This window comes from Chrysemys picta, unplaced genomic scaffold, assembly GCF_011386835.1.
Source record: "Chrysemys picta bellii isolate R12L10 unplaced genomic scaffold, ASM1138683v2 scaf1, whole genome shotgun sequence".
NCBI lineage: Eukaryota > Metazoa > Chordata > Testudines > Emydidae > Chrysemys > Chrysemys picta.
Genome location: NW_027052708.1, coordinates 581774 through 609671, shown reverse-complemented (window position 1 = coordinate 609671; position 27898 = coordinate 581774). Strand labels below are relative to the sequence as shown.

The following is a 27898-nucleotide window of genomic DNA, read 5'->3' as shown; positions in this document are numbered from 1 at the left end:
ACACCCTTCTGTTCTCCGGGTCCGCCCTGGTCACAGGCCTATCCAATCTCCTCAGTAAAGAGTCTCCAATTACATACACCTGCCGTCGCCTGGCAACAGTGCGATCTAGTAATCTAGTCTCCGATCCCTCTAGTCCTGGCCTGTGCCTATTCCTATCTTCCCTTATGCCTTCCTGAATCCTCACGGGGCCCAGAATTGGTGCTGTCTCCATCAACTCCTCCCCCCTCTCTCTTGGACTAGCAGCTCTCCTCTTCTTCCTCACCCTTCCACCTTCAGTCGCCACCTGCTGCCCCACCACCTCGCTATCCAAACACTCGAACCTATTCCTGAGTTCTATCTCCCCCTCACTGGCCCTTCTTTTCCTTGGCCTGCTTCTCACAGTCACATGCTTCCACCTCCCATGTTCTCTCCCTTCCATTCCCCTCTCACCGTCCTCTACCTCTGCCTGTACCTCCACCATAGGGCATACTTCTTCAGTGCCCCCTTGCCTATCCTCCATCAGCTGCTCAAACCCCCGCCTAAACTCCACCAGGGTATCTACCTGCATCTCCAGCCCCTTAATCTTTTCCTCCAGTAACACTATCAGGCGACACTTCATACACACATACCTGTGTTCTGGCTCCCCTGCTAGGACCATATACATACCACAGCTTCCACATGCGGCCATCTGCATTCTGTCTGCTGCTGCTCCTGCTTGGCTCATGGCTGCTGCAATCTGTGCCCACTGCACCTGTGGACTCAGAGCACACACCGCGCCCTCCTGCCTCCCCCCTTACCTCCCCCTGCAAACTCCCTCTCAAACTCCCCTGTTAGCCGCCCTGTTGCTGCCTCCGGTGCCGCTGCTCGCAGCTGTGCCGCTGCCTGGCTGGGAGGCCCCTTTTATGGGCCCCCTAATCAGCCAAGCCCCGCCCCCTACTCAGGGCTCGGCGTCCTTCCCAGCCCCCAGCCCCTGCAGGCCCCTACAATCTGAAAAGTTGTGATGCGGTTGTGAAAAAGGGAAATGTCATTCTGAATTGTATTAACAAGAATGTTATATGTAAGACACAGGAGGTAATTGTCCTGCTCTACTTAGCACTGGTGTGGACTCATCTGGAGTACTGTGTCCAGTTGTGCTCATCACAGTTTAAGAAAGATGAGGACAAATTGAAGAATGTCCAGAGGAGAGCAACAAACAGAGTAAGTGGTTTAGAAAACATGATCTATGAGGAGATGTTGAAAGAATTGGACCTTTTTAGTTTAGAGAAGAGAAGACTGAGAGGGGAACTGATAACAGTCTTCAAATAACTGAAAGATAGTTTGTCAATTGTTGTCCATATCCACCATGGGTAGGACTAGACATAATCATCTTAGATTGCAGAAAATGAGATTCAGATTAGATATTAGGAAAAATTTTCTAACTATAGGGATAATTAAGTACTGGAACAGGGTCTGTAGGGAAGTTGTGTAATCCCCATAATTGGTGACTTTGCAGAACAAGTTAGACAAACATCTGTCAGGGTGGCCTAGGTATACTTAAATCTCCCTTGGTGTGAAGAGATGGACTAGATGACCCTTTGAGTTTCCTTCCAACCCTACATTTCTCTTATTCTGTGGTTTTATCAGCTATTGAAGCCTGCTGATATAAAAATAGTAAAGGCTGTTTAACTTCCTCCTGAGTTACCAATGGACTGAAGGATAGTTCATCCTTTCCACATAATCTGATACATCCTGGGTTTTTATAAAAAATCAGAAATGTTTATTGAATACTTCTGCCTCTTCTGCATCGTTAACAATCTTACCATCTTCATTTGCAGTGGAACTACACCACTGTTAGGATTTTTTGTTTGTTCCTAGTATATTTTAAAAACGCCTTGTGAGGCTTCTTAGCGTGGCAACCTATGATTTTTTCCCCTGATATCATTAGCTTCCCTTATCAATTTTCTACACATCCTAACAGCTACTGTATATTGTTGGTTATGTAATACCACTGTTTACCGTTTGTTATATATTGCTTTTTAATTTCTAATTGCTGCCTGAACTTTGCCACTGAACCATGATTGGCATTCAGCCAAAATTTTTGGCCATCGAGCATCTAACTTCCTGAGGCCCCTTTATAAATTCCTGCCTTTATTGAATTTCTAGGACGCATTAAGTCCTGGCTGGTTGGAGGGCATAGTGCCTGTTCGGGACGTGTGGAAATAAGAGATGGAGAAACATGGACCACAGTCTGTGATGCCCACTTTGACCTCAAAGCTGCCAACGTTATCTGTAAGGAACTACAATGTGGAACAGCTCTATCTATCCCAGGAGGAGCTCACTTCAGAGAAGGACATGGAAAAATCTGGACTGAAGCATTCCAGTGTGCAGGGAATGAGTCCCACCTTGCGTACTGTCCCAGGCTATCGCACATCAGTCAGACATGCTCACATGCACATGATGCTGGAGCCATATGCTCACGTAAGAATTCAGTGTAAAGTCTTTAAAATCCCAGTGATGTGAATTCTAGATTAGGGTGAAGCAATGCACTGACCTCACTGTGTAGAGAGCTAGAGTAATGGGATGGCACCAGCTTCTCGTAAAATGCAACTGATCCAAGATAACTAGAATCAGATCAAATTCCCCCTGACTTTCCTTTCTTTAACTATTTGGTATAACATAGCTCTAAGGCTCCCACTCTAAACCCCTTCTCCCTTCTCCCCAGGGCACACGGGGCTCCGGCTGGTGAACGGCAGCACAGAGTGCTCAGGGAGGGTGGAGATCCAGGTTCGTGGTGCCTGGGGAACCCTCTGTGACTCACACTGGGATTTACCAGATGCCAACGTTCTCTGTCATCAGCTCGACTGCGGATTCGCTGTATCAGCCCCAGGAGGAGGGTATTTCGGGAGGGGAACTGGCTCTGTCTGGACAGATGCATTTCACTGTAAAGGAGCTGAACCCCACTTGGGGTATTGCCCTGTTACTGCCCTGGGGGCCTCTCAGTGCTCCCATGACAATGATGCCAGTGTGGTTTGCTCAGGTAAGTGTAATGCTGGATTAAGGACACCTGCCCCTCAGTGTGTGACACTGCCCCCAGAGCAGGGGAACCTCAGGGCACAGCAAGGGGACGGGGAGCTAGATCTTAAACCACATATAATAATGGTAAATGTATTAAAATAAAATTAAAGTAAATAATATCACAAAAAGAATAGTGATGACCCCGGAATGCACTAGATTCTCCAGTAAAAACGTCAGCAATTCTGTCCTTCTACAGGGAAGTGGAGCAGGGGCAGCACTTTGTCCTTCAGGTTTCATAAATGTCACCAATTTACTGTCCTCATCCTTCTCCAAATCACTGCTATAGTAATTAGAGGGGGAGCTAGTAGCAATTCCCAATATGGAGGTTGCTTCACACTTTCTATTATAAAATACTCTCAACACCTACTTGAGTAGCTTTTATGCCGTCATTGTTTGCAGCAGGCTTTTGTAATTTGGGAAGGAGTAATGCTGGGGCCAGGGAAGTGCCTTCCGCTAGTGCAGGGAAATCCCTTCCAGGTTTGGCTGAATTATAAACTGCTGAAAATAAACATTTCCCTTCTCTCACTTGAGTCCCTGAGGATATTTTTGGTAGCATGCCACAGAGAAAGTAGCACTTTATCTCACTTCGTTTTTTTCTAACATTTTTCACGCCATTCCAGTTGAAAAGGAAAATTGATTTTGTCATTTTCAAAAAGTTTAAATGAATCAACATTTTAGTTAGAATCTAAACAAAAATTCTCATTCCATTTCCACATCCCAATCTCTTTGATGTGTTTAAAAGTTGAAATACTGCATTATCATACTTAACAGGAAAAATGTTGGGTTGTTGACCAGCTCCAATATTTACCTTACTTAAAAACATTACAAAATTAAACAGTGTTATTAGTCAAAGCCAAATGCACAAGAATTAGGAAATATCAGAGTTAAGGTTACCCATGCAATGTTAATTTAGCCTTCCCCCTCCCTTCTGCATATACATTATGACACAGTCTAATTGCATGCACATGTCTTATTATTCCCCTCCATCCCACCAGCTCTTGCCTCCTTCAGTGCACTGGGAGGATGGTGATCAGGAGCTGAGGGAGCTGTAGAATATTTATTTTTATCCTCATCATTCAACCTGTGATTCAGGGCCTTATTCACTATACGTACCATACAAACACTGCACTGAATACAGAATTATTAATTTCTTCATGATGCTCGTCAGCGTAGTGTCAGAGTGCACCGCAGGCATTAATGAATTTGTCTTCATAACACCTCTGGAAGATAGCAGACTCTTATGATGCCCCTTTCAAAAGTGACTTAGGCATGTAGAAGCCCAAGAATAACATTTTCAAAAGTGCCTAAGTGACTTAGGGACTTAAATCCCATTTTCTCCAATAACGTAGGAGCCTAAGAACCATGCAGACTTCTCCCTCTTGCTGCCTAAGTCACTTCTGAAAATGGCATTTAGGCTCCTACATCATTTAGCTGCTTTTGAAAATGTTACATACAATGATTAAAGCCAAACTTCCAAACTCGCTACTTATTTGGAGTGATTGGGCACCAACCTGAGACCCTTGGGGCCTGATTCTTCAAAGTACTCACCATTTCTGTAAAGTGTTATGTGTTCAAAGTACTGTCCAGACATTAATAAACCCTCACCAAACGCCAGGGAAGCAGGTGGTAACGTATTATTATTAGCTCCATTTTACAGCTGGTGAAACTGAGAGAGAAAAGCAAAGTGACTTGCCCAAGGCCACCCAGTGAGTCAGCAGCAGAGATAGGATCAAACAAAGTGTTTTGACTTGCAGCCCTGTGCTCGTTCCACCCACCCACACTGCCTGACTGCAGAAGAACTGATCAGCCACATCTTGTCTTGACCCTAGCGGCAGTTGTGAGTGCTCAGTACTTCTGCTAATCAGACCCCATAAAAACTGGCTTAAGAGACCTGCTCAGCATCACTTGTGAAGTCTGTGGGAGAGGCAGGAACAGAACTGAGCTCTACTGAATGATGGTCACTGCTCTTAACAAGATCATCCTAGTTCTTCCTGCGCTCCCCTGATCATTCTCTACAGGCCTTCCAGTTTCTAAAGTGAATGAGGCAGGGGTCATACAGGCAATAGCCTGACTCTGCACAACACCGATTTATCCATCCTGGGCACTGAATGTGGCCAGGGCCCTGCAGGAAAAATAATTCACTAGAAAACTTAATTGTAATGGCCAGCCAATCTGGTTCCCTTGTGGATTTCAATCTTCTTCCTAACAATGTACACGTAGCTTCCAGGAGTCCTCGGCTGCTGCTGCTGCTACCCCAGGGCTCTGGCAGCAGGGCTCCGGGGGCTATTTAAAGGGCCCACGGCTCCCCTGCTTCTACCGCCCCGGCCCTTTAAATAGCCGCCGGAGCCCTGCAGTAGCGGCGGTGGGGCTCTGGCAGCAATTTAAAGGGCCTGGAGCTCCAGCCGCTGCTGGGAGCCCCAGACACTTTAAATTGCTGCCTGGGGAAGCCGGGCCGCCCCAACCTCCCCGTTCCCCGTCGCCTGACCGCCCCCCCAGAACCTCCGTCCCCTCCAACCACTCCTTGCCCCTTATCCAACCCCTCCTCCCAGCTCCAGCCCGGCACTCTTACCATGCCCAGCCCTTTAATAGCCGGTTCTAAACAGGCTTCTAAATTTAACAACCAGTCCCCGCTAGCCGGTGCGAACCGGCTCCAGCTCACCATTGGGTCTATAGAGCCGTAGAATTTTAAGACCCAAAGAGGCCATTATGATCATCTGCTTCTCCCCTCACCAAAGGGATCCCTCCTGCTTAATGAAGTTTCAGTTCCCCTCTCTGCCCCATCTTCTCAGCCATGTACAGAGTCTTCATAGGGCTTCTTGCCTGGCTGTAACTGGGATCCTTACAGAGAAACCTACTGCAGAAGTCCTGGATTTCAACCTTCTTCCTAATAATGTACCGTAGCTTCCAGGACTGTCTCCCACAGAGCCCAGAGTCACTGGTGCTGTTACAAACCATGACTAAGCCTATGGCGTCCTGCCCAGCACTCTCAACAGACATCTACTCTCCTATTTACAGCTGATACCTTTGTACCTTGGGGGCAATTCACCTCACAGTTCTCCTGCTTCTCACAGAGGCTGCTACCTGCATTCCTAACTGAATTCCCTGCAGCCCTGCCCAGCCTCTCCTAACTAGCTACCCAGCCCGGACCCTGGTTCTCGGAGGGAACTCCTCAGCACATGAAGATGCTGATTTCTCCCTACAGTTAGTTGCTAGAAGGAAAATCCCTTCTAAGGAAAAACACCTGGTCCCTTCTGTACGAGCTCCATCTGCCATGATCCCATCTGGCCTTCCTGAGGGGCTGTGGTACCCAGTTATATCCACGAGCGTCCTCGAAAGCCGCAAATCTGCTCTCTACCCTCACACCACACTAGTGGCATAGCTAGGACAGGAAACCTGAGTGGGCCCCGGCTTTCAGAGGGTGGGCAATGACAGGAGGGGCAGAGGGAGGGGTGCAGGAGGGATCCAGTGCCCTTGGGAGGGGGATTGCCTCCCTCCACCCTTTCCAGCCAGCCCTTACCGCTCAGCGGGCACCCAAAGCTGGGGCTGCCCGGGGCACACAGGCTGCGGGACGTGCCTAGGGTAACCAGATAGAAAATGTGAAAAATTGGACAGGTGATGGGAGGTAATAGGCGCCTATATAAGAAAAAGCCCCAGATATCAGGACTATTCCTATAAAATCAGGACTTCTGGTCACCTAGGCGCGCCCTTGTGGTGAAGAGGGGTCCCGCCGGGGCTCAAGCTCCACCCACCCTTCCCGACCCTGGCTCAGTGTCTGTCAGCCCAACCGCGTCCCTTTCCTGACGGTGCCAGGAGCTGCTGCTCCAGTCACCGGCCCCAGCACTAGCCCTGCATTTCAACCACCCCTACCCCCACAAGGCACACTCTCCACGGGGCTAGTGCTGGGGCCACAGACCAGGGAAGCTGGAGAAAGACACAGCCAGGCAGATGGACATCGAGCCAGGGATGGGAGTCCCACCCTGTGGATTCGGGGGCTTTGGCCCTGATTTAGGTGGGCCTGGATGCTAACTGGGTGGGCCACAACCCACCCATGGCTACACCCCTGCACTACACTAGCTGTACACAGGAATTCTCCTGCTCCAGTCTTAGGGCGAACTCCTGGCTCCGTTGAAGTCAAAGGAGGTTTTAGCATTGCCTTCAGTGGGGCGAGGATTTCACTCTTAGCCTTGAAATGTTATTTGGCTACCAAGATCCTTCAGCTGTTTGGTTCCAGTGCACACACACTGCACCCGTCAGGTTGCCACACTAGTACATACTGTACCTGACACAGTCAGTGGGTGTCCCCTGCACTGACTCTGCTGTTGTCTTTTAATATTGTCAGTCTCTCCTGGCTGCACCTGGCTCTGAACTCGGTGAGTAATTCCCAACTTACCACCTTGCTATAGAACTCACTGATTCTGAGACGCACACAAAGACTCAGATTCACATCCCAAGGGAGTCACAATATTCACCAACGGAGAACGTCCCCTTCCCTGCCCCACACACAACCTGCTTAGTGTGGTGTGGATTCATCAGCTGGAATCTCACGCTGGACTCAGAGATGACACCACACTTCAAGGGGACAGCTCCAGTCAGAATCATCATTGCCAGGAACTATCTAACACTAGGAGCTCCTGCACTGGACACAGGGGAACCAAGAAAGTTGCCACCTACTGAGCAAAGATCAGAGGGAACTAAGGGAATTTGCCAACAATAACCTGTTCCTCACCAGGATGAACCCTGCTCTTCCATTGGCCAATTCCCTCAAGGCAAACTTGACTAAATCATTTACGACCCACCTGTAAAATGCTTGTGCAGACACCGTTCACTGGCTTCCAGTCATTTAAACCCGGATAAAGTGACTACAGACCTCAGCAGCCATTCCACCACCACACACAGAGACTATTTTCCCAATCAGTAACCTGCAGGAATTCCCTCACTCACTCATTTAGAGGGTCTGTTGGCAAGCCCATGTGTCCTTATAGCACCTTCCATTTATAGATTCAAAACAATAAGTGTCTTCTGACAGAGGCTGTTCCCTTTAACATTGTGACACATTCTGATTACTGGCTTTTACCTTCTTATTGAGAAACAGTCCATAATTTCATGCACACTCTGTATTATTTCTAGTGTATAACAGAGAGTATTATTCAGTGTATTTCCCATCTCTCCTGAGCCCAGGTCGCTCTGAATCACTCAGACTGCTGAATGGAGAGAGCCGGTGTGATGGGAGAGTTGAGATTTCCCTCCATGGTGAGTGGAGCAGAGTGCTGGATGACCAGTGGGACATGAACGATGCCAGCGTGGTGTGCAGACAGCTCCAGTGCGGAGTCGCTGAGAAAGTTTATAACCCGCCTAAGTCTGAGCAAGGAACGGGCCCCGTGGGGCTGAGAAAGGTCCACTGTGCAGGAAATGAGACTCGTCTGACTTTCTGTGACAACTCCATGTCTGAGACAGCCCAGGCAGTGATTGCTGAGGACGTCGGTGTCGTTTGTTCAGGTGATTTATTTCCAAATCTCACATTCTCTGTTCAGTGGGAAAATACATATTAACAGCTGGGATCTATCCCTGCAGGGAGCCGGCAGATCAGACTGGTGAATGGGGCAGGTCGCTGTGCTGGGAGAGTGGAGATTTATTACAATGGCAGCTGGGGGACAGTCTGTGATGATTCCTGGGACCTACTGGACTCCAATGTCGTTTGCAAACAACTGGGATGTGGACATGCCATCAGTGCAACTGTCTCTGCTCATTATGGGCAAGGATCTGGGCAGATCTGGCTGGATGATGTGAACTGTTCTGGGAAGGAATCTGATCTCTGGACATGTCCTTCCAGGGGCTGGGGCCAGCACAACTGCAGACACAAAGAGGACGCGGGAGTTCTCTGCTCAGGTCTGTTCTGTGAATGCTCACGTGAACCTGGTTACCAGGCAATATAATGGAGGGGGCAGATGTTTAAGGAGATTGCTGAGAATGATACTCTCCCTGACTGTTTCTGCCTCCCTTTCCCTTGTATAACCACCTACCAGGGTAACCATTAGAAAGTCCACAGTTCCCACCCAGAGGTATTGGAGATATTGCAAGATTTCCCTAATGTTAGAATGCTGCGTCTCAGGTATCTGAAGGAGATTGTATCATGGAAAGCAGTGACTGAAAGGGATGTAGGGTCCTAGTGCAGAAATAACTGCACATGAGCTCCCAGTGCTGTGTGTGGCAAAATGGGCTAATGTGAACCTTGGATGTATAAACAGGGGAGTAGTGAGTAGAAGTGGGGACTAAATTATACTATTGTATACGGCACTGGTGAGACAGACACTGGAATACTGTGTCCAGTACTGATGTCCACAAAAATTGGAGAGGGAGCAGAGAAGAGCCACAAAAGTGATCTGAGGGCTTGAATAAAAGCCTTAGGGTGAGAGATTTCAGATGCTGAATCTGTTTAGCTTATCAAAATGATCAAGAGGTGACTTGATTACAGTGTATAAGTTCCTTCACAAGGAGAACATACACTTACTAAAGGGCTCTTTAATCTAATGGAGAAAGGCAGAACAAGAGTCGATGGCTGGAAGCTGAAACCAGACAAATTCACATCAGAAATAAGGCCCAGGTTTTTAACAGGGAGGGTGATTAACCATCAGAACAAACTACCAGGGAAATGGTGCATTCTGCATCTCTTGAAGTCTTCCTGTCTAGACCTGATGCCTTTCTGGAAGCGATGCTTACATCATACTCAAGTTATTAGGCTCTATGAGCTGTTTTACAGAAGGTCAAACTATTTGCTCTCATGATCCCTGTTGCGCTGTCTGGAGTGGCTCACAGCACTGAGTGCCCACCTCAGCACAGATGGTGAGAAACAAGGCAAACTGGTGGTGTGTCTATAAGTAGATTTCACCAAGACACACCACATGTGTCTGACGAAGTGGGCATTCACCCACGAAAGCTTATGCTCCAATACGTCTGTTAGTCTATAAGGTGACTCTTTGTCGCTTTTCACCACGACAGTAACAGATGTGAAGTTCTGGACCAACGTTCTCTCTAATTTTTTACATCCATGTGCGGAATGGATTTTGTTATGTGCACCAGTATAGAGGCGATGCGTGTCGGGTTTGGGGCCGAGGGGTTTGGAGTGTGGGAGGCGGCTCAGGGCTGGGGCAGAGATTTGGGAATATGGGGGGGATGAGAGCTCCGGCTAGGGGTGTGGGCTATCGGGTGGGGCCGTGGATGGGGTGGGGCCATGGGGGTGTGGGCTATGGGGTGCAGGCTGCCGTGGAGCTGCAGCGGGAAGATACCTCCCCCAAGCCCTCTCTTGCTGCAGCAGCCCTGGGCCAGGGGAGAGGCACCTCTCCCCACTGTGGCAGCTCTGGCGCTGGGGAAGAGGTGCCTCTCTAGTCCAGGCCCCTGTGGCTGTGCGCCTATGTGGCCTTTGATAGCCTGCTGTGCGTACACATGGCTGCACAGCTTAGAGGGAACTTAGTCCTGTATCACTGTATCTATCTTACTATGGAGCCACAGACAGTCCCTTTAGTCTCTCCAGTCTATGCTGTCACCCAGACAAACTGGACTTAATGATAATTGGTCACTTACACTTACACCAAAAATCACACCACATTCAGGTTTCTTCCTGTCCCAAGAGACCAGTCACTTACTCAGATCAGTTGATACCCTGGATCTTATAACAAAGACAATGCCTGTAGCCAATTCTGTAACAAACTATATAAAGGTTTATTAACTAGGAAAAAGAATTAAAAGGGTTATTCAAACAGTTAAAGCAAGCAAACATCCACACACAAATGAGTTACCATTTACATCCTAGGAGTGACAGAGTTGTAGTGATCTTTCAATTCCAAATGTCCTTCAGTGCTGACCCAGAGGTAACCCCTTGAGGTCTCTGGCTTCAGTTTGGGGTCTCTAGCCCTGTCACAGTTCAAACAGCCAAAAAGATGAACAATCTTCATATCTGCTATTTTTATTTTCCCATTCCATCCTTCAAAGGGATGGGATGAGGCCTTCTGCATGTACTACATGCAGGGGATGGATGCGGGGGATCATTCCCGTGCCTGAGTTCACAAGTTCAGAGCAAACATGTTCAGTTATAAAGCAAAACTTACATATTTTCTTGTAGCATGGACCACAGCCATTACAAGGGGAGACTGCAGCGGGTCGTACTGAAAGGTGAACTGTCAGGTTGGAGGGGGGTTACCAGTGGAGTTCCTCAAGGTTCGGTTTTGGGTCCGATTTTATTTAATCTATTTATACTGACCTTGGAACCAAATGTAAGAGTGGGCTGATAAAGTTTGCGGATGACACAAAGTTGGGAGGTATTGCCAATTCGGAAAAGGATCGAGATATCCTGCAGGGAGATTTGGATGACCTTGTAAACTGGAGTAATAGTAATAGGATGAAATTTAATAGTGAGAAGTGTAAGGTGATGCATTTAGGGATGACTAACAAGAATTTTAGTTATAAGTTGGGGATGCATTGGTTAGAAGTAACGGAAGAGGAGAAGGACCTCGGAGTCCTGGTTGACCGCAGGATGACTATGAGTCGGCAATGTGACGTGGCCGTGAAAAAAGCTAATGCGGTCTTGGGATGCATTAGGCGAGGTATTTCTAGTAGGGATAAGGAGGTGCTGGTTCCATTGTACAAGGCACTGGTAAGACCACATTTGGAGTACTGCGTGCAGTTCTGGTCTCCCATGTTTAAAAAGGATGAACTCAAACTGGAACGGGTACAGAGAAGGGCCACTAGGATGATCCGAGGAATGGAAAACCTGTCGTATGAAAGGAGACTCGAGGAGCTCGGTTTGTTTACCTTAACCAAAAGAAGGCTGAGGGGGGATATGATTGCTCTCTTTAAGTATATCAGAGGGATAAATACCAGGGAGGGAGAGGAATTATTTCAGCTCAGTACTAATGTGGACACGAGAACAAATGGATATAAACTGGATATAAACTGGCCGTCGGGAAGTTTAGGCTTGAAATTAGACGAAGGTTTCTAACCATCAGAGGGGTGAAGTTCTGGAACAGCCTTCCGAGGGAAATAGTGGGGGCGAAAGACCTCTCTGGTTTTAAGATTAAGCTTGATAAATTTATGAGGGGGGATGGTATGATGGGATAACGTGATTTTAGTCAATAGGTCAATAACGTGCCATCGCTGGTAATTAGTAACAGTGGTCAATGATGGGATATTAAAAGTTACTACAGTGAACTTTTTCCGGAGGGTCTGGCTGGAGAATCTAGCCCACATGCTCAGGGTTAAGCTGATTGCCATATTTGGGGTCAGGAAGGAATTTTCCTCCAGGATAGATTGGCAGAGGCCCTGGAGGTTTTTCGCCTTCCTCCGCAGCATGGGGCAGGGGTCGCTGGCTGGAGGATTTTCTGTGACTTGAAGTCTTTAAATCACGATTTGGGGACATCAACATCTGAGTCAAGGGAGAGAATTATTCCAGGAATGGGTGGGCCAGCTTTTGTGGCCTGCATCATGCGGGAGGTCAGACTAGATGATCATAATGGTCTCTTCTGACCTTAAAGTCTATGAGTCTATGAGTAAGTGAGATTAATGCCTGCTGCAACTAACCACCATTTCATAGAGTCTAAACACTAAGTACATTCTTACAAGACTAATACCTATTTTGAGCAAAACTAACATACAGGTGACCTGGCCTGGTCTCCTGCTATGAGATTGTAGGTTCTCAGCTGCAGCCTGAGCAAGAGCTGGCATCTGGCCTGCCAGTGTCACAATCCTTCCCGGCCTTTATCTATTACAATCTGAATGTAGCTGCTGGTAAATGGTGGCCTTCCAGAGATGCCCATTGTATTTCTAGGGGGCATGTAGTGTGTAAAAGAGTCTCTCATTCTTGGAGTGATTCTCTAGCAGTAGCTCCTGCAGAATGATGCACAGGATCATTAGCAATCACTGAGATTTCTCTCTTCACTCCCCAGTTCATTTCAGAATCAGAAGATTTAAATTCCCTTTTTGTGCATTTCCTTCTAGAGTTCACAGATCTGAGACTGGTGAGCGACAGTGACTGTGCTGGGCGGCTGGAGGTTTTCTACAATGGGACGTGGGGCAGTGTTTGCTACAATCAGATGTCTGGAGTCACCCCAGCAATTGTCTGCAAACAGCTGAACTGTGGAGATGGAGAGCAGATTGAAAGAGACTTTGCGTATGGAGCAGGTTCTGGTCCCACGTGGCTGGACCACATTGCATGTAGTGACCAGCACAGCTCCCTCTGGCAGTGCCCGTCAAAGCCCTGGAATCCAAAGTCCTGTGATAACCGAGCAGAAGAGACCCATATTTCTTGCACTGGTAATTCTGAAACTACCTGCATGCGCGCGTGCAAACACACATGTACGCGATGTGTTCAGTTAATTGAAGGGTTAGGTAGAACTTTTGCTGTTGTTCATGTCTCAGTGTACAGATTTAAATTCTCAACACAGGATACAAACATATTTTCATGATATTTTACAGGAATAAGCATTTGTCTGATTAACAACAAACATGGAACTTAATCAATGTCGGCCTGTGTGTCTGAGTAACAGCTGAATAGTAAATTAATTAGATATGAAATGACCCAGAGTTCACATTTCAGTTCATACAATGCTGAAATTAGGGGTTTAAAATATAGATAAATTCTACTCCTACATCACACGCACAACCCAGTGCATTCACCTCAGCTTTTTCCCTCCATAGGAAAAAAAGCAAAACCAACTCAGACCCTATTTGCCGAATGCCCGAACTCTCCAAGCTGCACAGGTATCTCTGCTTCTCTGTGTCTCACCCTTGGTCCCTAAGGACTTTCCCAGCTGTTCCAGTAACATGTGAGGTTTCTGCATTTCCAGACCAGGAGAAGTTACGTGTCGTGGGAGGAGAGAACAGATGCTCGGGGAGAGTGGAGGTTTGGTACCGTGGCTCCTGGGGAACAGTTTGTGATGACTCCTGGGACATGGCGGATGCTAACGTTGTGTGTAAACTACTGGGCTGTGGAACTGCTGTATCTGCCCCGGGCGAGGCTGCATTCGGTGAGGGGACTGGTCCCATCTGGGTGGAGAAGGTGAACTGCAGAGGGACAGAGTCATCTCTCTGGGACTGTCCTGCCAAGCCCTGGGGTGAGAGCAACTGTGGTCATAAGGAAGATGCTGCTGTGAATTGCTCAGGTGAGTGACAGGAGATGTTTCTGCTACATGCTGTAATTTTCAGGGAGGAGGATGGATCAGCCTCTGCCCCCCTATCCCTTTGGTCCCAGACTAGGCCTTCCCATCTCCTGTGTGCAGGAGCATCATGGATGCTGTGGGGTGGGTCCTTTGTGGTGTCAGATTGACTCAAACATCAGCCCACATAACCCCTGCATCCATCACAGACCTCAGTGTGCTGGTTAGTAACTAGAGTCCTCATCGCTGCACAGAGCACAAAGGACTTGGACCCTAAATCACTAACAAACAGGCCCTGTGCTGCTATGATGGAGTTTGTGGAGGTGACAGCTGTAGACAACCAGGGACTCTCAGAAGGGACATTCCCCTGGTAACAAACATGTCACCTCCCCCTCGCTCCAACCTCCAACTCTCCTCCCTTTCCCTTTGCAGATCTGACAGAGGGGACAGATTCTCCAAATACCCCAGTGAAAGCATCCCCCTCCTCCCATCAAGAGTTAAATTCCCCTGGGGCTGGGTCACAGAGGAGGAGCTGCAAGCTGCAGCCTGAGGAAAAGGAGCTCCTTTCCATGGCCTGTGAAATCTGAGGGGGAAGGGCACCCGGGTGGGAGCTGCAGGCCGTGCTGAGAAGGAGGATTCCTGTCTCATGGCTCCAGCTGACAGGGCAGGGCCCATGATTTAAACAGCAGCCTGTGAGCTGCCCCCGTGGCACACAGACTGTCCCAGCCCATTACCCTGCTGTCCTGGGCCGTGCAATGACTGACTGGGCAGCTCCCCATGACCCCCCTCCTCCAATGCTCACAGGTTAATCTCTCCCTGTTGCATGTTCATTTCCATCCAGCTCCCCCGCGCCGCCCTCCGACTGACAGTGGAAGAGTCACGGCACCCGTGGTCGTCTGCATTATCCTGGGGGCCCTGCTCTGCCTGGTCTTAATCATCCTGGGGGCGCAAGTGCGAAGTGCCAGGGCACAGCGCAGAGGTGGGTCCCGATTGGTGTCACTGTGTGAAATGCCTCTGCAATGGGGCTACTATAATGTGGGTACATAACTGGCTGGATAACTGTACTCAGAGAGTAGTTATTAATGGTTCCCAATCCTGCTGGAAAGATATAACAAGTGGGGCTCCGCAGGGGTCTGTTTTGGGACCGGCTCTGTTCAATATCTTCATCAACGATTTAGATATTGGCATAGAATGTACGCTTGTTAAGTTTGCAGATGATACCAAACTGGGAGGGGTTGCAACTGCTTTGGAGGATAGGGTCATAATTCAAAATGATCTGGACAAATTGGAGAAATGGTCTGAGGTAAACAGGATGAAGTTTAATAAAGACAAATGCAAAGTGCTCCACTTAGGAAGGAACAATCAGTTTCACACATACAAAATGGGACGAGGCTGTCTAGGAAAGAGTACGGCAGAGAGGGATCTAGGTGTTATAGTGGACCACAAGCTAAATATGTGTCAACAGTGTGATGCTGTTGCAAAAAAAGCAAACATGATTCTGGGATGCATTAACTGGTGTGTTGTGAACAAGACACGAGAAGTTATTCTTCCGCTCTACTCTGCGCTGGTGTCAAGGCTGGATCCCCACTTTGAACTTTAGGGTACAAATGTAGGGGCCTGCATGAAAACTTCTAAGCTTAACTACCAGCTTAGCTCTGGTTCCGCTGCCACCATCAATTTTCTCTCCCTGGGAAGCCTTGAAAAACCTTCACCAATTCCCTGGTGAATACAGATCCAAACCCCTTGGATCTTAAAACAAGGAGAAATTAACCATCCCCCCTCCTTCCTCCCACCAACTCCTGGTGAACACAGATCCAATCCCCTTGGATCTAAAACAAGGAGAAATTAACCTTTCCCTCTCCTTCCTTTCACCAACTCCTGGTGAATACAGATCCAGCCCCCTTGGATCTAAAAACAAGGAAAAATCAATCAGGTTCTTAAAAAGAAGGCTTTTAATTAAAGAAAAAGGTAAAAATCATCTCTGTAAAATCAGTATGGAAATTAACCTTACAGGATAATCAAACTTAAAGAGCTCAGAGGACTCCCCTCTTGTCTTAGGTTCAAAGTACAGCAAACAAAGATAAACACTCTAGTAAAAGGTACATTTACAAGTTGAGAAAACAAAGGAAAACTAACACGCCTTGCCTGGCTATTTACTTACAAGTTTGAAATAGGAGAGACTTGTTTAGAAAGATGTGGAGAACCTGGATTGATGTCTGGTCCCTCTCAGTCCCGAGAACGAACACACTCCCAAACAAAGAACACAAACAACAACCTTCCCCCGCCAAGATTTGAAAGTATCTTGTCCCCTTATTGGTCCTTTAGGTCAGATGCCAGCCAGGTTACCTGAGCTTCTTAACCCTTTACAGGGAAAAGGATTTTGGAGTCTCTGGCCAGGAGGGATTTTATAGTACTGTACACAGGACAGCTGTTACCCTTCCCTTTATAGTTATGACAGCTGGTTAGGCATCAACTGGAGTATTATGTCCAGTTCTGGGCACTGCATTTCAAGAAATATGTGGATAAATTGGAGAGGGTCCAGAGAAGAGCAACAAGAATGATTAAAGGTCTAGAGAACATGACCTATGAAGCAAGGCTGAAAGAATTGGGTTTGTTTAGTTTGGAAAAGAGAAGACTGAGAGGGGACATGATAGCAGTTTTCAGGTATCTAAAAGGGTGTCATAAGGAGGAGGGAGAAAACTTGTTCACCTTAACCTCTAAGGATAGAACAAGAAGCAATGGGCTTAAACTGCAGCAAGGGAGGTTTAGGTTGGGCATTAGGAAAAAGTTCCTAACTGTCAGGATGGTCAAACACTGGAATAAACTGCCTAGGGAGGTTGTGGAATCTCTATCTCTGGAGATATTTAAGAGTAGGTTAGATAAATGTCTATCAGGGATGGTCTAGACAGTATTTGGTCCTGCCATGAGGGCAGGGGACTGGACTCGATGACCTCTCGAGGTCCTTTCCAGCCCTAGAATCTATGAATATATAAATAGCAAGGGGACTGAAGGGTGTGAGGGTGAGGGGCGATACCAGGCTGGGTGGAGTGGACAAGGGGGCCTGTTAACTCCTCTCTCATTTAATATTTCATTAACTGTCTGGCAGTGGAACAGCCCAGCCATGAAATCTGGAGATGATACTAGCTAGGGAGCATCACAGTTTCAGAGAAGCTGCATCTGTATCCCCCCAACCCTCCGGAGATCCACTCCAGGAGTGTCTGCTCAGGCCTCCAGATGCCACCTGTCACTGGGTCGAAACCCCCTGTCCCACCTCCTTGTGACCAGGGGTTTTTAATACTGCACAGCCCCCTGCCTTCCACTGTGATACCCCAGCAAACCAGTCTGCCTACAGGCCAGGCCCCATGCTGTGCGTTCTCCCCAAGGGCTATGAACAGTGTATTGCCAGCAGTTACAAGTTACCACCCAGCTCTCTCTCAGCAGACTGCACCTTATTATTAGGATAAAAGTATGACAGAGAAAACATTAAAACAATAAACATTCCTTCACACTTGCTGAACATAGCAGAAATCACCAGTCTTCCTCATGGGCAGCCTGGTAGACCAACATCCCTCCAACGATTCAGTGTTGGGATCCGTATGGACAGAAGGCCCTGCCCATTTGCTGAATCAAAATGAAGGCCCTGAGTCTGTTTAAACTCAGCCTTTCATACCAAAAGTCTTTCTTTGTCTCTTGGTCTCTGGTAACCCAGTTTGAACCAGTCTGTGTAAACCACCCTGAAGGTTGTTACCTTTCTGGAGTTGTTTACAAACTCAGTGATTCACCTTAATCACCCCCCCCCCCCAACAATCACACACACTGTTTTTTTCTTCCTGGAGGAGCTGTGGGAACCCTCCCACATACAGTAGGATATAAACCATTCATAGCTTTAATATAGTGATTCCCAAAGATACTGCCTGGAGTTGCAGTATCTGTCACAGGGAGGAGGGATTCTGAATATCATGAGTAGAGACATCATGGAAAAGGAACCTAGAGAAATTGCAAATATTTTCAGCTGAAAAAAGTGTATAAAAATAGAGCTGTGGTAAATAGTTGTGAAGAGAGTGATCCAGTAGAAAAGACAATCTGAGGAAGGAGAAATGCTCAAAAGGAGCATTATACTGTATTATACTCAAAGCTGGCACTTGTAGGGGATTTGACATTTATAACACACTATACAAACATTAGCTAGCAGCTCCTTTGCAAGAAGACCGAGAATGGGATTGCCATCAACATACACGTAATATTCACAACTTTTCAGTAAGACAATGACTATAATCAGACTTCATGGTTCAGGGCTTCAGCTAGTCGCCTGCAGGGGTCAGGAAAGAATTCTGGGAAGCCCCCATATTTTGTTTTGTTTTGCTTTCCTTTGTTTCTTGCCCTCTTCTGAATTATCAGACATTAGCTACAGATGGAGATGTGACATTGGATGGGCTGGACCAGTCCTTTGAGGTGGTTCAGAGAAAACTCTTTCTAAGATATCTGGCAGGTGTGTCATTTCCACATGCTCAGTGTCAAACCGATTGTCAGATTTGGGGTCAGGAAAGAATTTTCCCCGAGTTCAGATTGGCAAAAAGGTACCTCGGGGGATTTTCATTTTCCTCTGAACCATGGAGCATGGATCGCCTGCCAGGATTATCTAGGCATCTCTCACCTAGTCATATCCTTGCTATTGCAGGGGCCTGGGACATTGGTGGTACCTTAATTGCTCCTGCTTTCTGCCTGTGGCACACAAGAGTTTATTCTGCTGAGGACTGAAATGCTTTAGTCTAAGTGCACCTTTGGGCTCAAACCTAGGGGTATCTGGGTGAAATGCAGTGGCCTGTGTTATACAGGAGATCAGACTAGATATTCTAATGGTCCCTTCTGGCCTTAAAGGCTATGAAAAAAAAGTGTTATCACCATTTTGCAGATAAACACCAGCGTGCGGGAAGAATTATTTAAACTGCTCCAAAGGGGAATAGCCTGGAATAATGGGATGACATTAAAAAGGGAACATCTAAGGTGAATGTGAGGAAGCTTCCTGACAGACCCTGGGAACAATCATCAAAGGGTTGTTGTGGAAAGAAACCCTGTCCCCTGGCTCATATAAATTTCAACAGTGGGAATGTGCTGTAGGGTTCAGTCTCGCACTGGGCCCATGGGGAGGGGCTGGATGATCCCATAGTGTTTCCCATCTCTGGTTTCAATAACCCTGTGCAAACCCTGACCTTTGTTTTCAGGCTCCAGAAGACCCTTGGATCCCTTCTCTGAGGCCATGTATGAGGAGATTGATTATAACCTGATGAGAGAGAAGCAGGAGATGTTCAGTCACTCAGGTCTGTGTGTCTCACTCTTAACAGGGAGCAGCCATCTAATGTTCTTTCCATCTGAGGCCCTGACCCAGAGTTAAATCACTGCAGCTTCATCCCTGTGAGCTTGTCACTGGCGCTGGGCACAAGTCTTCACTGCAAAATGTTTTGGTGAAAAATGCAAATTTAGGAACACCAAAACATTTCACAAATTCCTGTCAATTTCACCCAATGGTTCCAAATACACAAATAGACTGATAGAGATGGGCTTCCTTCAGACCATACACTGAGTGTCCCAATTCTAGGGACAGTTAATGTCACTCTGCCCATCCTGCAGCTTTGGAGTGGAACCAGTGAGGGGTCAGGAAAGCGCCTGTCTGGGGCCAGGCTAAACTATAATTGGAAACTGCTCTGGAGCATTGGAGCAGGGGATGTTCTGTGCCCCCCTCCCACCACAAGCACTGGTCTGCTGGATCAGCTCCCTCCTGCCTCCGGAGCAGAGAGATCAACCCAGGAGAGCCTCAATGACTTTGGGTCACGGCCCTTTTATCCTTTCTGCCATTTTGTCTCAATGTCTGATGGGAACATCCTGCCCAAGGGCTGTGCTGTGGTGGGGCTCTGGGATCATGCTCAGGGCATCCCCCAGTACCACTGCCAAAATGGTTACAGTGAATCATAGACTCTGCTCTGGGCCTTTCTTGGCCTAATCTGGAAACACCAGGGAGAGCTGATTGACTGATTCATGGGGGAGGTGGGTATTTACCCTTAAGAAGGAGGATTCCCCTCTGTGGCTGAGGAGGCCAGGACTATTGTGGAACTTCCCTGGACCAGCAGCCAGACACGTGCCCTTCACTCACCCCAGCATCTTTCAGGTCAGATTGTAGCATCCCCTCAGTCACATTTACTTCAATAACATGGAGATTTCTCTTGGGGAGTCTGTGTCAGCTTCTCACCACTCAGAGTCCCTGTGAGTCACCATCTCCCGTAGAAGAAGGAATAGACTGAGACTGGAAATCCTGCCCCTGGCCTCAGGTGTGTTTCCAGTCCCACAGTTCTGCTGTTCTCACTGTGATGAATTTCTGGTTCTCGTCTCTCCAGTCTCCTATTCAGATGACTCAGTGACGAAGCTGCAGTATTACACCGGGGACAGCGAGGGGGAAAACGATCCTGAATCAGAACAAGGTAATGGGGGAGGGGCAGACTCAGGCCCAGAGACCCAAATCTGGGCAGAGAACAGAATTTCTATGACACTTTCTGTAATCACAGCCATTTCCCCTCACACGGTTCCCATTTTACACAGTCGGATCTAATCACACTGAATAGGATTTCTGTCAGAATCTCAGGATGGGAACATGTCAAGGCTCCTTCCCCACTCTGAACTTTAGGGTACAGATGTGGGGGCCTGCATGAAAACTTCTAAGCTTAACTACCAGCTTAGATCTGGTTTTGCTGCCACCACTCCCAAGTGCTAACTCCCTTCCCTGGGTAGCCTTGAGAGACTCCTCCACCAATTCCCTGGTGAACACCGATCCAAAACCCCTTGGATCTTAAAACAAGGAAAAATCAATCAGGTTCTTAAAAAGAAGGCTTTTAATTAAAGAAAGAAAGGTAAAAATCATCTCTGTAAAATCAGGATGGAAAATAACTTTACAGGGCAATCAAACTTAAAGAGCCCAGAGGAATCCCCTCTAGCCTTAGGTTCAAAGCTACAGCAAACAGAGATAAACACTCTAGGAGAAGGAACATTTACAAGTTGAGAAAACAAAGATAAAATTAATCCACCTTGCCTGGCTCTTACTTACAAGTTTGAAATATGGGAGACTTGTTCAGAAAGATTTGGAGATCATGGATTGATGTCCGGTCCCTCTTAGTCCCAAGAGCGAACAAGAACCAAAACAAAGAGCACAAACAAAAGCCTTCCCCCACCAAGATTTGAAAGTATCTTGTCCCCTTATTGGTCCTTTGGGTCAGGTGTCAGCCAGGTTACCTGAGCTTCTTAACCCTTTACAGGTAAAAGGATTTTGGAGTCTCTGGCCAGGAGAGATTTTATAGTATTGTACTCAGGAGGGCTGTTACCCTTCCCTTTATAATCCCCTGGGAGTGGCTCCCAGTGATCTCCCCAGGTGAGGAGCTGGAGGAGATGGGTCAGTCTCTTTGGGTGGAAGGTGTCAGTGAAGGAAGAGAGATGAGAAAATTGTCTTGTGTAATAATTGCAGATGGGCTCAGTCAAATTCACTGATCCAAACCCACCAGAACATTGCGGGTGGGAGATTTGCAAATTCTGACCCCAGCTCTGGATCTCAGTTTTGCAGCTGGCACCTGTCGCTATAACAGGCTGTAACAAACCCCTGGATGTGAAGTTCCTTGTCTGGCCCCATCTCTAGTTATAAACAATGCGGCATTTCTACCACAGCTGCTCTCAAGGGAGTCCATGAATTTGGTCCCTGTGGGAGTTTAGCCTGTGGCTTGGGGAGGAGACACTGAGCAGATGAGTCAGTTCTGCTGAGAAGCTGGAGCGCTGCCAAGCTGAGCCCTGGGCTGCCTGAGAGGCTAGTGGAGAGCAGGAGCTCACCAAGGATCAGGCCAGTGATCTCCCAGTGGGAGCTTTAATTCCTGCAGAGGGGAGGTTCCCCCTCCCCAGGGTAACAGGAAAATTGAAACCTGTCTGCAGAGATCAGCTGGATTCACACAGGCCGGTTCTGGCCTTGCGGCGCCCGTGTTCCAACCTGTTATCTCAGCACAAGCCCAGATCCTGCTCCCACTGAAACACATACAAGAGCTGCTGTTGGATTCTGCAGGGACAGGATTGGCCCCTAGTTATTTCTGGGACTCCTGTTTCACTGTCGTTCTCTGACTTGTGCCCTTCTCACCATGGGTTCCCTGTGACTTTTCCTCTTACATGCCATGATAAACAGCTCTAGTATAAGGTCCACCTGACCTAAAGAGACGCTGTTGGTGCCAGGGGCTGAGTGTGGTGTTTGCTGTTCCAGAGGGAGCTTCCCCAGGGGGGTCTCAGCTGGATTACGATAATGTGGAGGAGGCTGCCCTGAACGACATCTCCCAGACTTCAGACGGCCAAGGTGAGCAGTGAATCAGCCTCCTGGAAGCAACGTCACCCTGAAGAAAAACTAATTGTATTTCCCAGTAGGGACAATAGTGGTTTGTTAAGAAAACCACAAAGTTCACCCACCAGTATTGTCTATTGGCGTAACGTGGGGCGCTGACCAAGTGCATTACAAGAGTCGTGTGGAGGCCCAGGGGTAAGGAAGTGTGTGATGTCCTAGGTCAAAATAGAAGCTGCTTGCAGGGACGGAAGGAGCAGTTTGCTCAGTAGCTGCCCACACGGTACTTGGCTCAGATCACTGACCTGTGACACTCACTGCCCTGAGCACTAGGGTTACTCACCATCTGTAAAGACAATGCACCAAAGCAGAGACCTTTACATAACAACAATGTTCCATGCCAGCCTTTCTTGGCATGCAGCTATGGCAGCTTATATACATCTGTGTCAGAAACACTGTGACTGGGGGTGGGTGGGACAGAGATTTTACACCCAAAGTCCCATTTCTGACCCTTATTAGCTGTCTCAGCTCCCAGTGGTGTCAGCACATTGGAGACTGATGGCAGTTTATGGTGTAAACTTTATCAGGAGAACGCATTGAAAAGACATTTTAAAAATGATGTCAAGTTTAGGAAGCTGGGAACAAACTCTGGACAATTCCAAGTCATTTACATTCATGATTATTGTAACCAAATGCCTTGTGGACTAGATCCCAGTCAGCTCTTTTTAGAACTTCCCCTTGTCATCTGGGAGCTCTAGGATCCACTCAACCAGCTATTGAAATGTATCAAATCAATGTGATATGTAAACCCCCCAGTCTGAGGTTCCAGAGGAGGACTCCTCTTACCGCCCTGAGGTGGAAGTTAAGTGCTGAGAAATCCCCAGGGACCAGTGAGGCTGGTGCATCTGCAGCTTGTAGTTTAATTATGTCTTCACTGTGACTATTCCCTTAATTACGTCACTTCTTTACGTCAGATGCCCCTGCTTTGCCTGGAGATGTCCCAGGGGATGGTTATGATGATGCCAGAGAAGTGTCTGACCCTGAAGGTGACCCTGCTTTGGAGCAGAATTATGAGCAAGGCACTGGGACGAGTGACAGGGACAGGGATTCACAGACAGGTGAGTGGAGAACTGTTTACACTTCACACTGTGTCTGCAGAGTGGGAGGGCTTGAAATGTGGAGCACACAGCAAGGGTACAGCCCTGGCCAACCCAACGCCTGTGAGGCTTCGGTGCCTGCAATGGGGAAAGGAACAGCAGGGTCCCTGCTGGGTGGTATTTTGTGGTCAAAACCAGCAAGATACCTAGGAACTTTCTGCCTCTAGGTTCCAATCCTTGTATGGCTGCCACACCCTGGATGTGCTGGATTCCCACCAGTTCATTGTGCATGTATCTTTTAGGCAGAATCCTATGAATCAAAGTCCTGTTACTGCTGTGCAAATGTTAAAAAGACAGGACATGTCCTGTAAAAGTCGGGTTTTGCCCATTGTCCTTGGCCAAAATCTCCCCCCTTCCCAATTTTGCCATGAGCAGAGACACCATAGCATATCCCAGAAGAGGTGCAGTGGTGATGAAATGTGCATTGCTTAGTACTTGATAAGAATAACTTGCATATGTTCATTGTTAGGGCAGAGTGAAAGTTATGACGTTCTTAAATAAGGGCTGGTCCACACTAAGCCCCCAGTTCGAACTAAGATACACAACTTCAGCTACGTGAGTAACGTAGATGAAGTCGAAGTATCTTAGTTCGAACTTAAAGGTACTTACCGCGGGTCCACACATGGCAGGCAGGCTCTCCCGTCGACTCCGCCTACTCCTCTCATGGAGCAGGATTACCGGTGTCAACAGCGAGCACTTCCGGAATCGATTTATCCTGTCTATACAAGACGCGATAAATCGATCCCAGAGGATCGATTGCTTGCCGCCGAACCAGCGGGTAAGTATAGACGTACCCTAAGCGCTTCTGGTTGGTAAGTGCTTGGGTTTTCTCCATGAAGTAATAGGTAAATAGAGTTATAGCTTGGCAATATTAGCTGTTCTGGAAACCAAAGGTTTTAATTTCCAGACTATTTACAGAGATGATGGATTAGAACTTGTCATAGAGCTGCCAGAAGACTGAAGGGGAAACAGTTTCTAATCATTACGGTAGAGCAGAGATTCTCAACAGTGGCACACAAAATATATTCTGGAGTGGCGTGAGAAGCCAGAACAGAGAGTGGTGTCTCCTTTCCGGGCACCCAACTTTGAAGGCAGCACTGCCACCAGCAGCGATGCAGAAGTGAGGATAGCAGAGTATGGTGTTGCCACTCTCACGTCTCTGCTGCTGCTGATGGTAGTGCTGCCTTCAGAGCTGGGCAGACGGAGAGCTATATACTTAAATGGCTCTTTTTTATTCAATGCCCTACTGTTTGTAATATTTAGTGAGAGCTGCATGTTGATCTTTTTTAATCAGTGTATGTACCTGTGTGGTTGGGGTGGGAGGCGTCAGCTATGTTGGACACAAAGAAGGGGGGCGATCAAATGAGTTTGAGAAACACTGCTGTAAACTCCACCTTGCTCTGCTTCTGCACATAACCATAGACTGAATCCACTGACTGTATGTGTCTCCCTTGGCATTTTCAGGTGGGAGTCTGCACTCGCTAACTAGTGAAGTTGTCTCTGGGAGGGACAGGGAAACCCCGTTCCTGCTTCCTGGAGACACAGGTTATGATGATGTGGAACATGGCGACACTGGGGGATCAATATCAGAATGATTTGATTGGAAAAAAATAACCTTGTGATGATGTAAATGCTTTGCCTTTTTCTCTCAGAAATGCTCCCTCTGCTGTGATGGCCTAGAGACAGTCCCTGCCTGGTAGATAGACAAAGCAGGTGTTTTTATACAATTTGTGTGAAGTTGCAGGAAATATTAGTGGAGTTGGAAAAGGTTCATACACTTTCTTTGTATAATTTTCCATCACTTGAAGAGGGGGGAAGATTCCTGCTGTTTTTGCCTATAATTTCTTCATCTTGAAATTTGCCTTTTTCATATTAAATCCTCTCTGAATTCTTCCCCATAGTGGAAGTTTTTCTTGTCAGATGAACTGTGCAGTTTCCAGGGTTCATCTTGGGGAGAGGCTGAGATACAACAAACCAAGCGGCAAGGGTGTGCCACCTCTGGATATTGCTGGCTGTTTGATGTTGGGGGGTTGGGGGGAGGTTACATTGAATGTTCTATTAGGCATGTGTTAAAAGTGGAAAACCAGCGAGAGAATATTCTGAGATGAGCAACAGGGTTGTTCCTAAATCTAGGTCAGATCTGTAACCTTCATTGAATCCAAGGAGATAAATGGGAAATTCTCCCTCATAATTCACACCTGAAATTAAACGAACAGTGAAAAGAATTCCCCATTAGCAATAAATATGGAGGATGAATATTTCTGCTAGGACAATAAATGAATTTTATAGAAAATAATGACAAGAGGAGGGTTAATAAGAATCTGGGTTTCCACTGAAGCAATAAAGCTAAAACAAGTAACCAATCACTGAGTTGTTACTAGAAACCCTAGTAAAACTGATCATGTTCACATAGTGCAATATTTATTTCCATGATGATCTACAAATATAGTTTAAAATCGATGCTGAGCTGAGTACTGACCAGTGGAGAAGCCAGAAGTTTTCTCTGGATGAACCTTCAGTGAAGTCAGTATCAGAACTCACGCAGAGTACATCGCTATTTCACCGAAATGTCTGTCTTTCCTTTACCACAAAGCCTGCATTCAGTTTGGTCACTTCACCAGTACACAAGTACAATGGCAATAGAAATGTCAAGAGAAGGCACTTCCAATCATCTGTATTCAACAGGGCCAGGGGTCATATGAAGAGACAGAAATACAACAATTTACTTTCAAAAGGAGAAAAATAAAAAGACATTCTTGAGACGTGCAGTAGGGCATACTGACCCTTGGAGAGTGAGTAAGGAAATCTCAGGGGCTGTGTTACCCTGTTCCAGAGGTTTTGTCCTCAATACAGATGTGTGGGACAAAGGAAATTACCACAGAGAGAGGAGGTGGCCCCAGGGTGGATGTTTGTGCTTTGGCAGGGAACCCATGCTGCTGATGCTTGCTAGGGCCTGGGACTGGAGTCTTAAAGAGGGAGCTGGTGAAGGTTCCCCTCTTCTTTCAGGCTGAAGGAATCCTAGCAAATGTTCCTGGGTTGGTCAGGCCAAGGATAGTTAATTATTTTTTGTCAAGGTCCAGATTTCTTGGTCAAGGTTAGTTAAGGTCCAGACTCAAGAGAAACATTTTTCACACCACAAGTGCCCCTGTTCAACGAACACATACAATTCTGTGTAATCTACCCAGGGCCTATTGCAGGGGTAGTCAATAGGCAGACTGCGGACCAAAGCCAGGCCGCCAGAGGTTTTTGACTGGATTTCAAAACTCTGGGGGGCCATGGGCACTTAGTATGTGGGGAGGCTAGTTAGGGTTACCAACTTTCCAATTTCTGAAAACCAGACACCCCTGCTCCTCCCCGTCCCTCAAGGCCCCGCCCTCTGCTCATTCCTCTCCCCCCACCCCCTATCATCTCTGCTCTCACCCCTTTAAAATTAAAACTGGCATTTGATTATCACTAAACAAGGTGTAATTGCTTTGAATATTTTGAAAAGAAAAAGTTAAAACTGACAGAGACATGTTTAAGGACCTGATTCTGAAAACCCTATTTCATCTAACTGCTCCTTACTCCCATCAGCAGTCCAATTGAAGTTAATGTAAGCTCAATAGGATTACTTGCATGAGCAAAGATTATTCTTGTAATGTACAGGATTGAGCCCAAAAATTGTTACTGTGGAAAGAAATCAAAAGAACTGGGCCAATCCCATCCTCTGAAGAGTATATAACTTTTAAAAGCTTATAATATGTACTTTATTAATAGACTGGAATGGCTCCAAAGTTATTCGCAAGCAGAGATGTGTTTGCGGACTGGGATCCATAATGATTCATTTGTAGATGAGAAATCTAAGGAAATGTCCACCCTTCCCTCATCTATGCATTCTCTAGCCCTGAACATTCCGTAACTTCACAGCCAGGGGAATGCATTTGTCCTTTCCTCTATATATTTTTTTCTGTGCTTTGCATTAGTCTAATTTTCTAAAATCTATTATGACAAACTATTTATCTCAGGCCACAGCTTGGAAACTTTGGTTTGCCTTTTCCACTCCTCCTCCTTTGTAGGAATTTCACTAATAACTCACAGTGTATAATAATCCAGACTTTCTGAAATGAATTCACAGCATTCCCTTAAAAAGAAAATTTCCTGGCCTCAAAGTTTGTGTATTACAACTTGAGTGTGAATCCAAAAATAATAATAAAAGCCTCATGTTATCTGCC

General features: G+C 47.1%; 2 protein-coding genes and 1 long non-coding RNA gene across 7 annotated transcripts in view; all 3 read left to right on the top strand.

Moving 5' to 3' along the window:
* The window catches only part of LOC135977477 (scavenger receptor cysteine-rich type 1 protein M130-like), a 79231-nt gene extending 65012 nt beyond the window's left edge, over nucleotides 1-14219 (top strand). The window contains exons 7-12 of the mRNA XM_065578736.1: nucleotides 2122-2436; nucleotides 2681-2995; nucleotides 8440-8529; nucleotides 8605-8919; nucleotides 13021-13335; nucleotides 13869-14219. Coding sequence (XP_065434808.1) covers nucleotides 2122-2436; nucleotides 2681-2995; nucleotides 8440-8529; nucleotides 8605-8919; nucleotides 13021-13335; nucleotides 13869-14191 — 1673 coding nt within the window. The 3' untranslated portion in view covers nucleotides 14192-14219. The remainder of the gene's footprint in view (nucleotides 1-2121; nucleotides 2437-2680; nucleotides 2996-8439; nucleotides 8530-8604; nucleotides 8920-13020; nucleotides 13336-13868) is intronic.
* Nucleotides 1-27898, top strand: part of LOC101935734 (olfactomedin-4-like) — a 253106-nt gene that overhangs the window by 119082 nt on the left and 106126 nt on the right. The window lies entirely within an intron of this gene.
* LOC135977517 (uncharacterized) lies at nucleotides 22457-25493 on the top strand. Its single transcript, XR_010594983.1, has 3 exons — nucleotides 22457-22548; nucleotides 23505-23648; nucleotides 25152-25493. It is a non-coding gene; the product is annotated as an uncharacterized LOC135977517 (long non-coding RNA).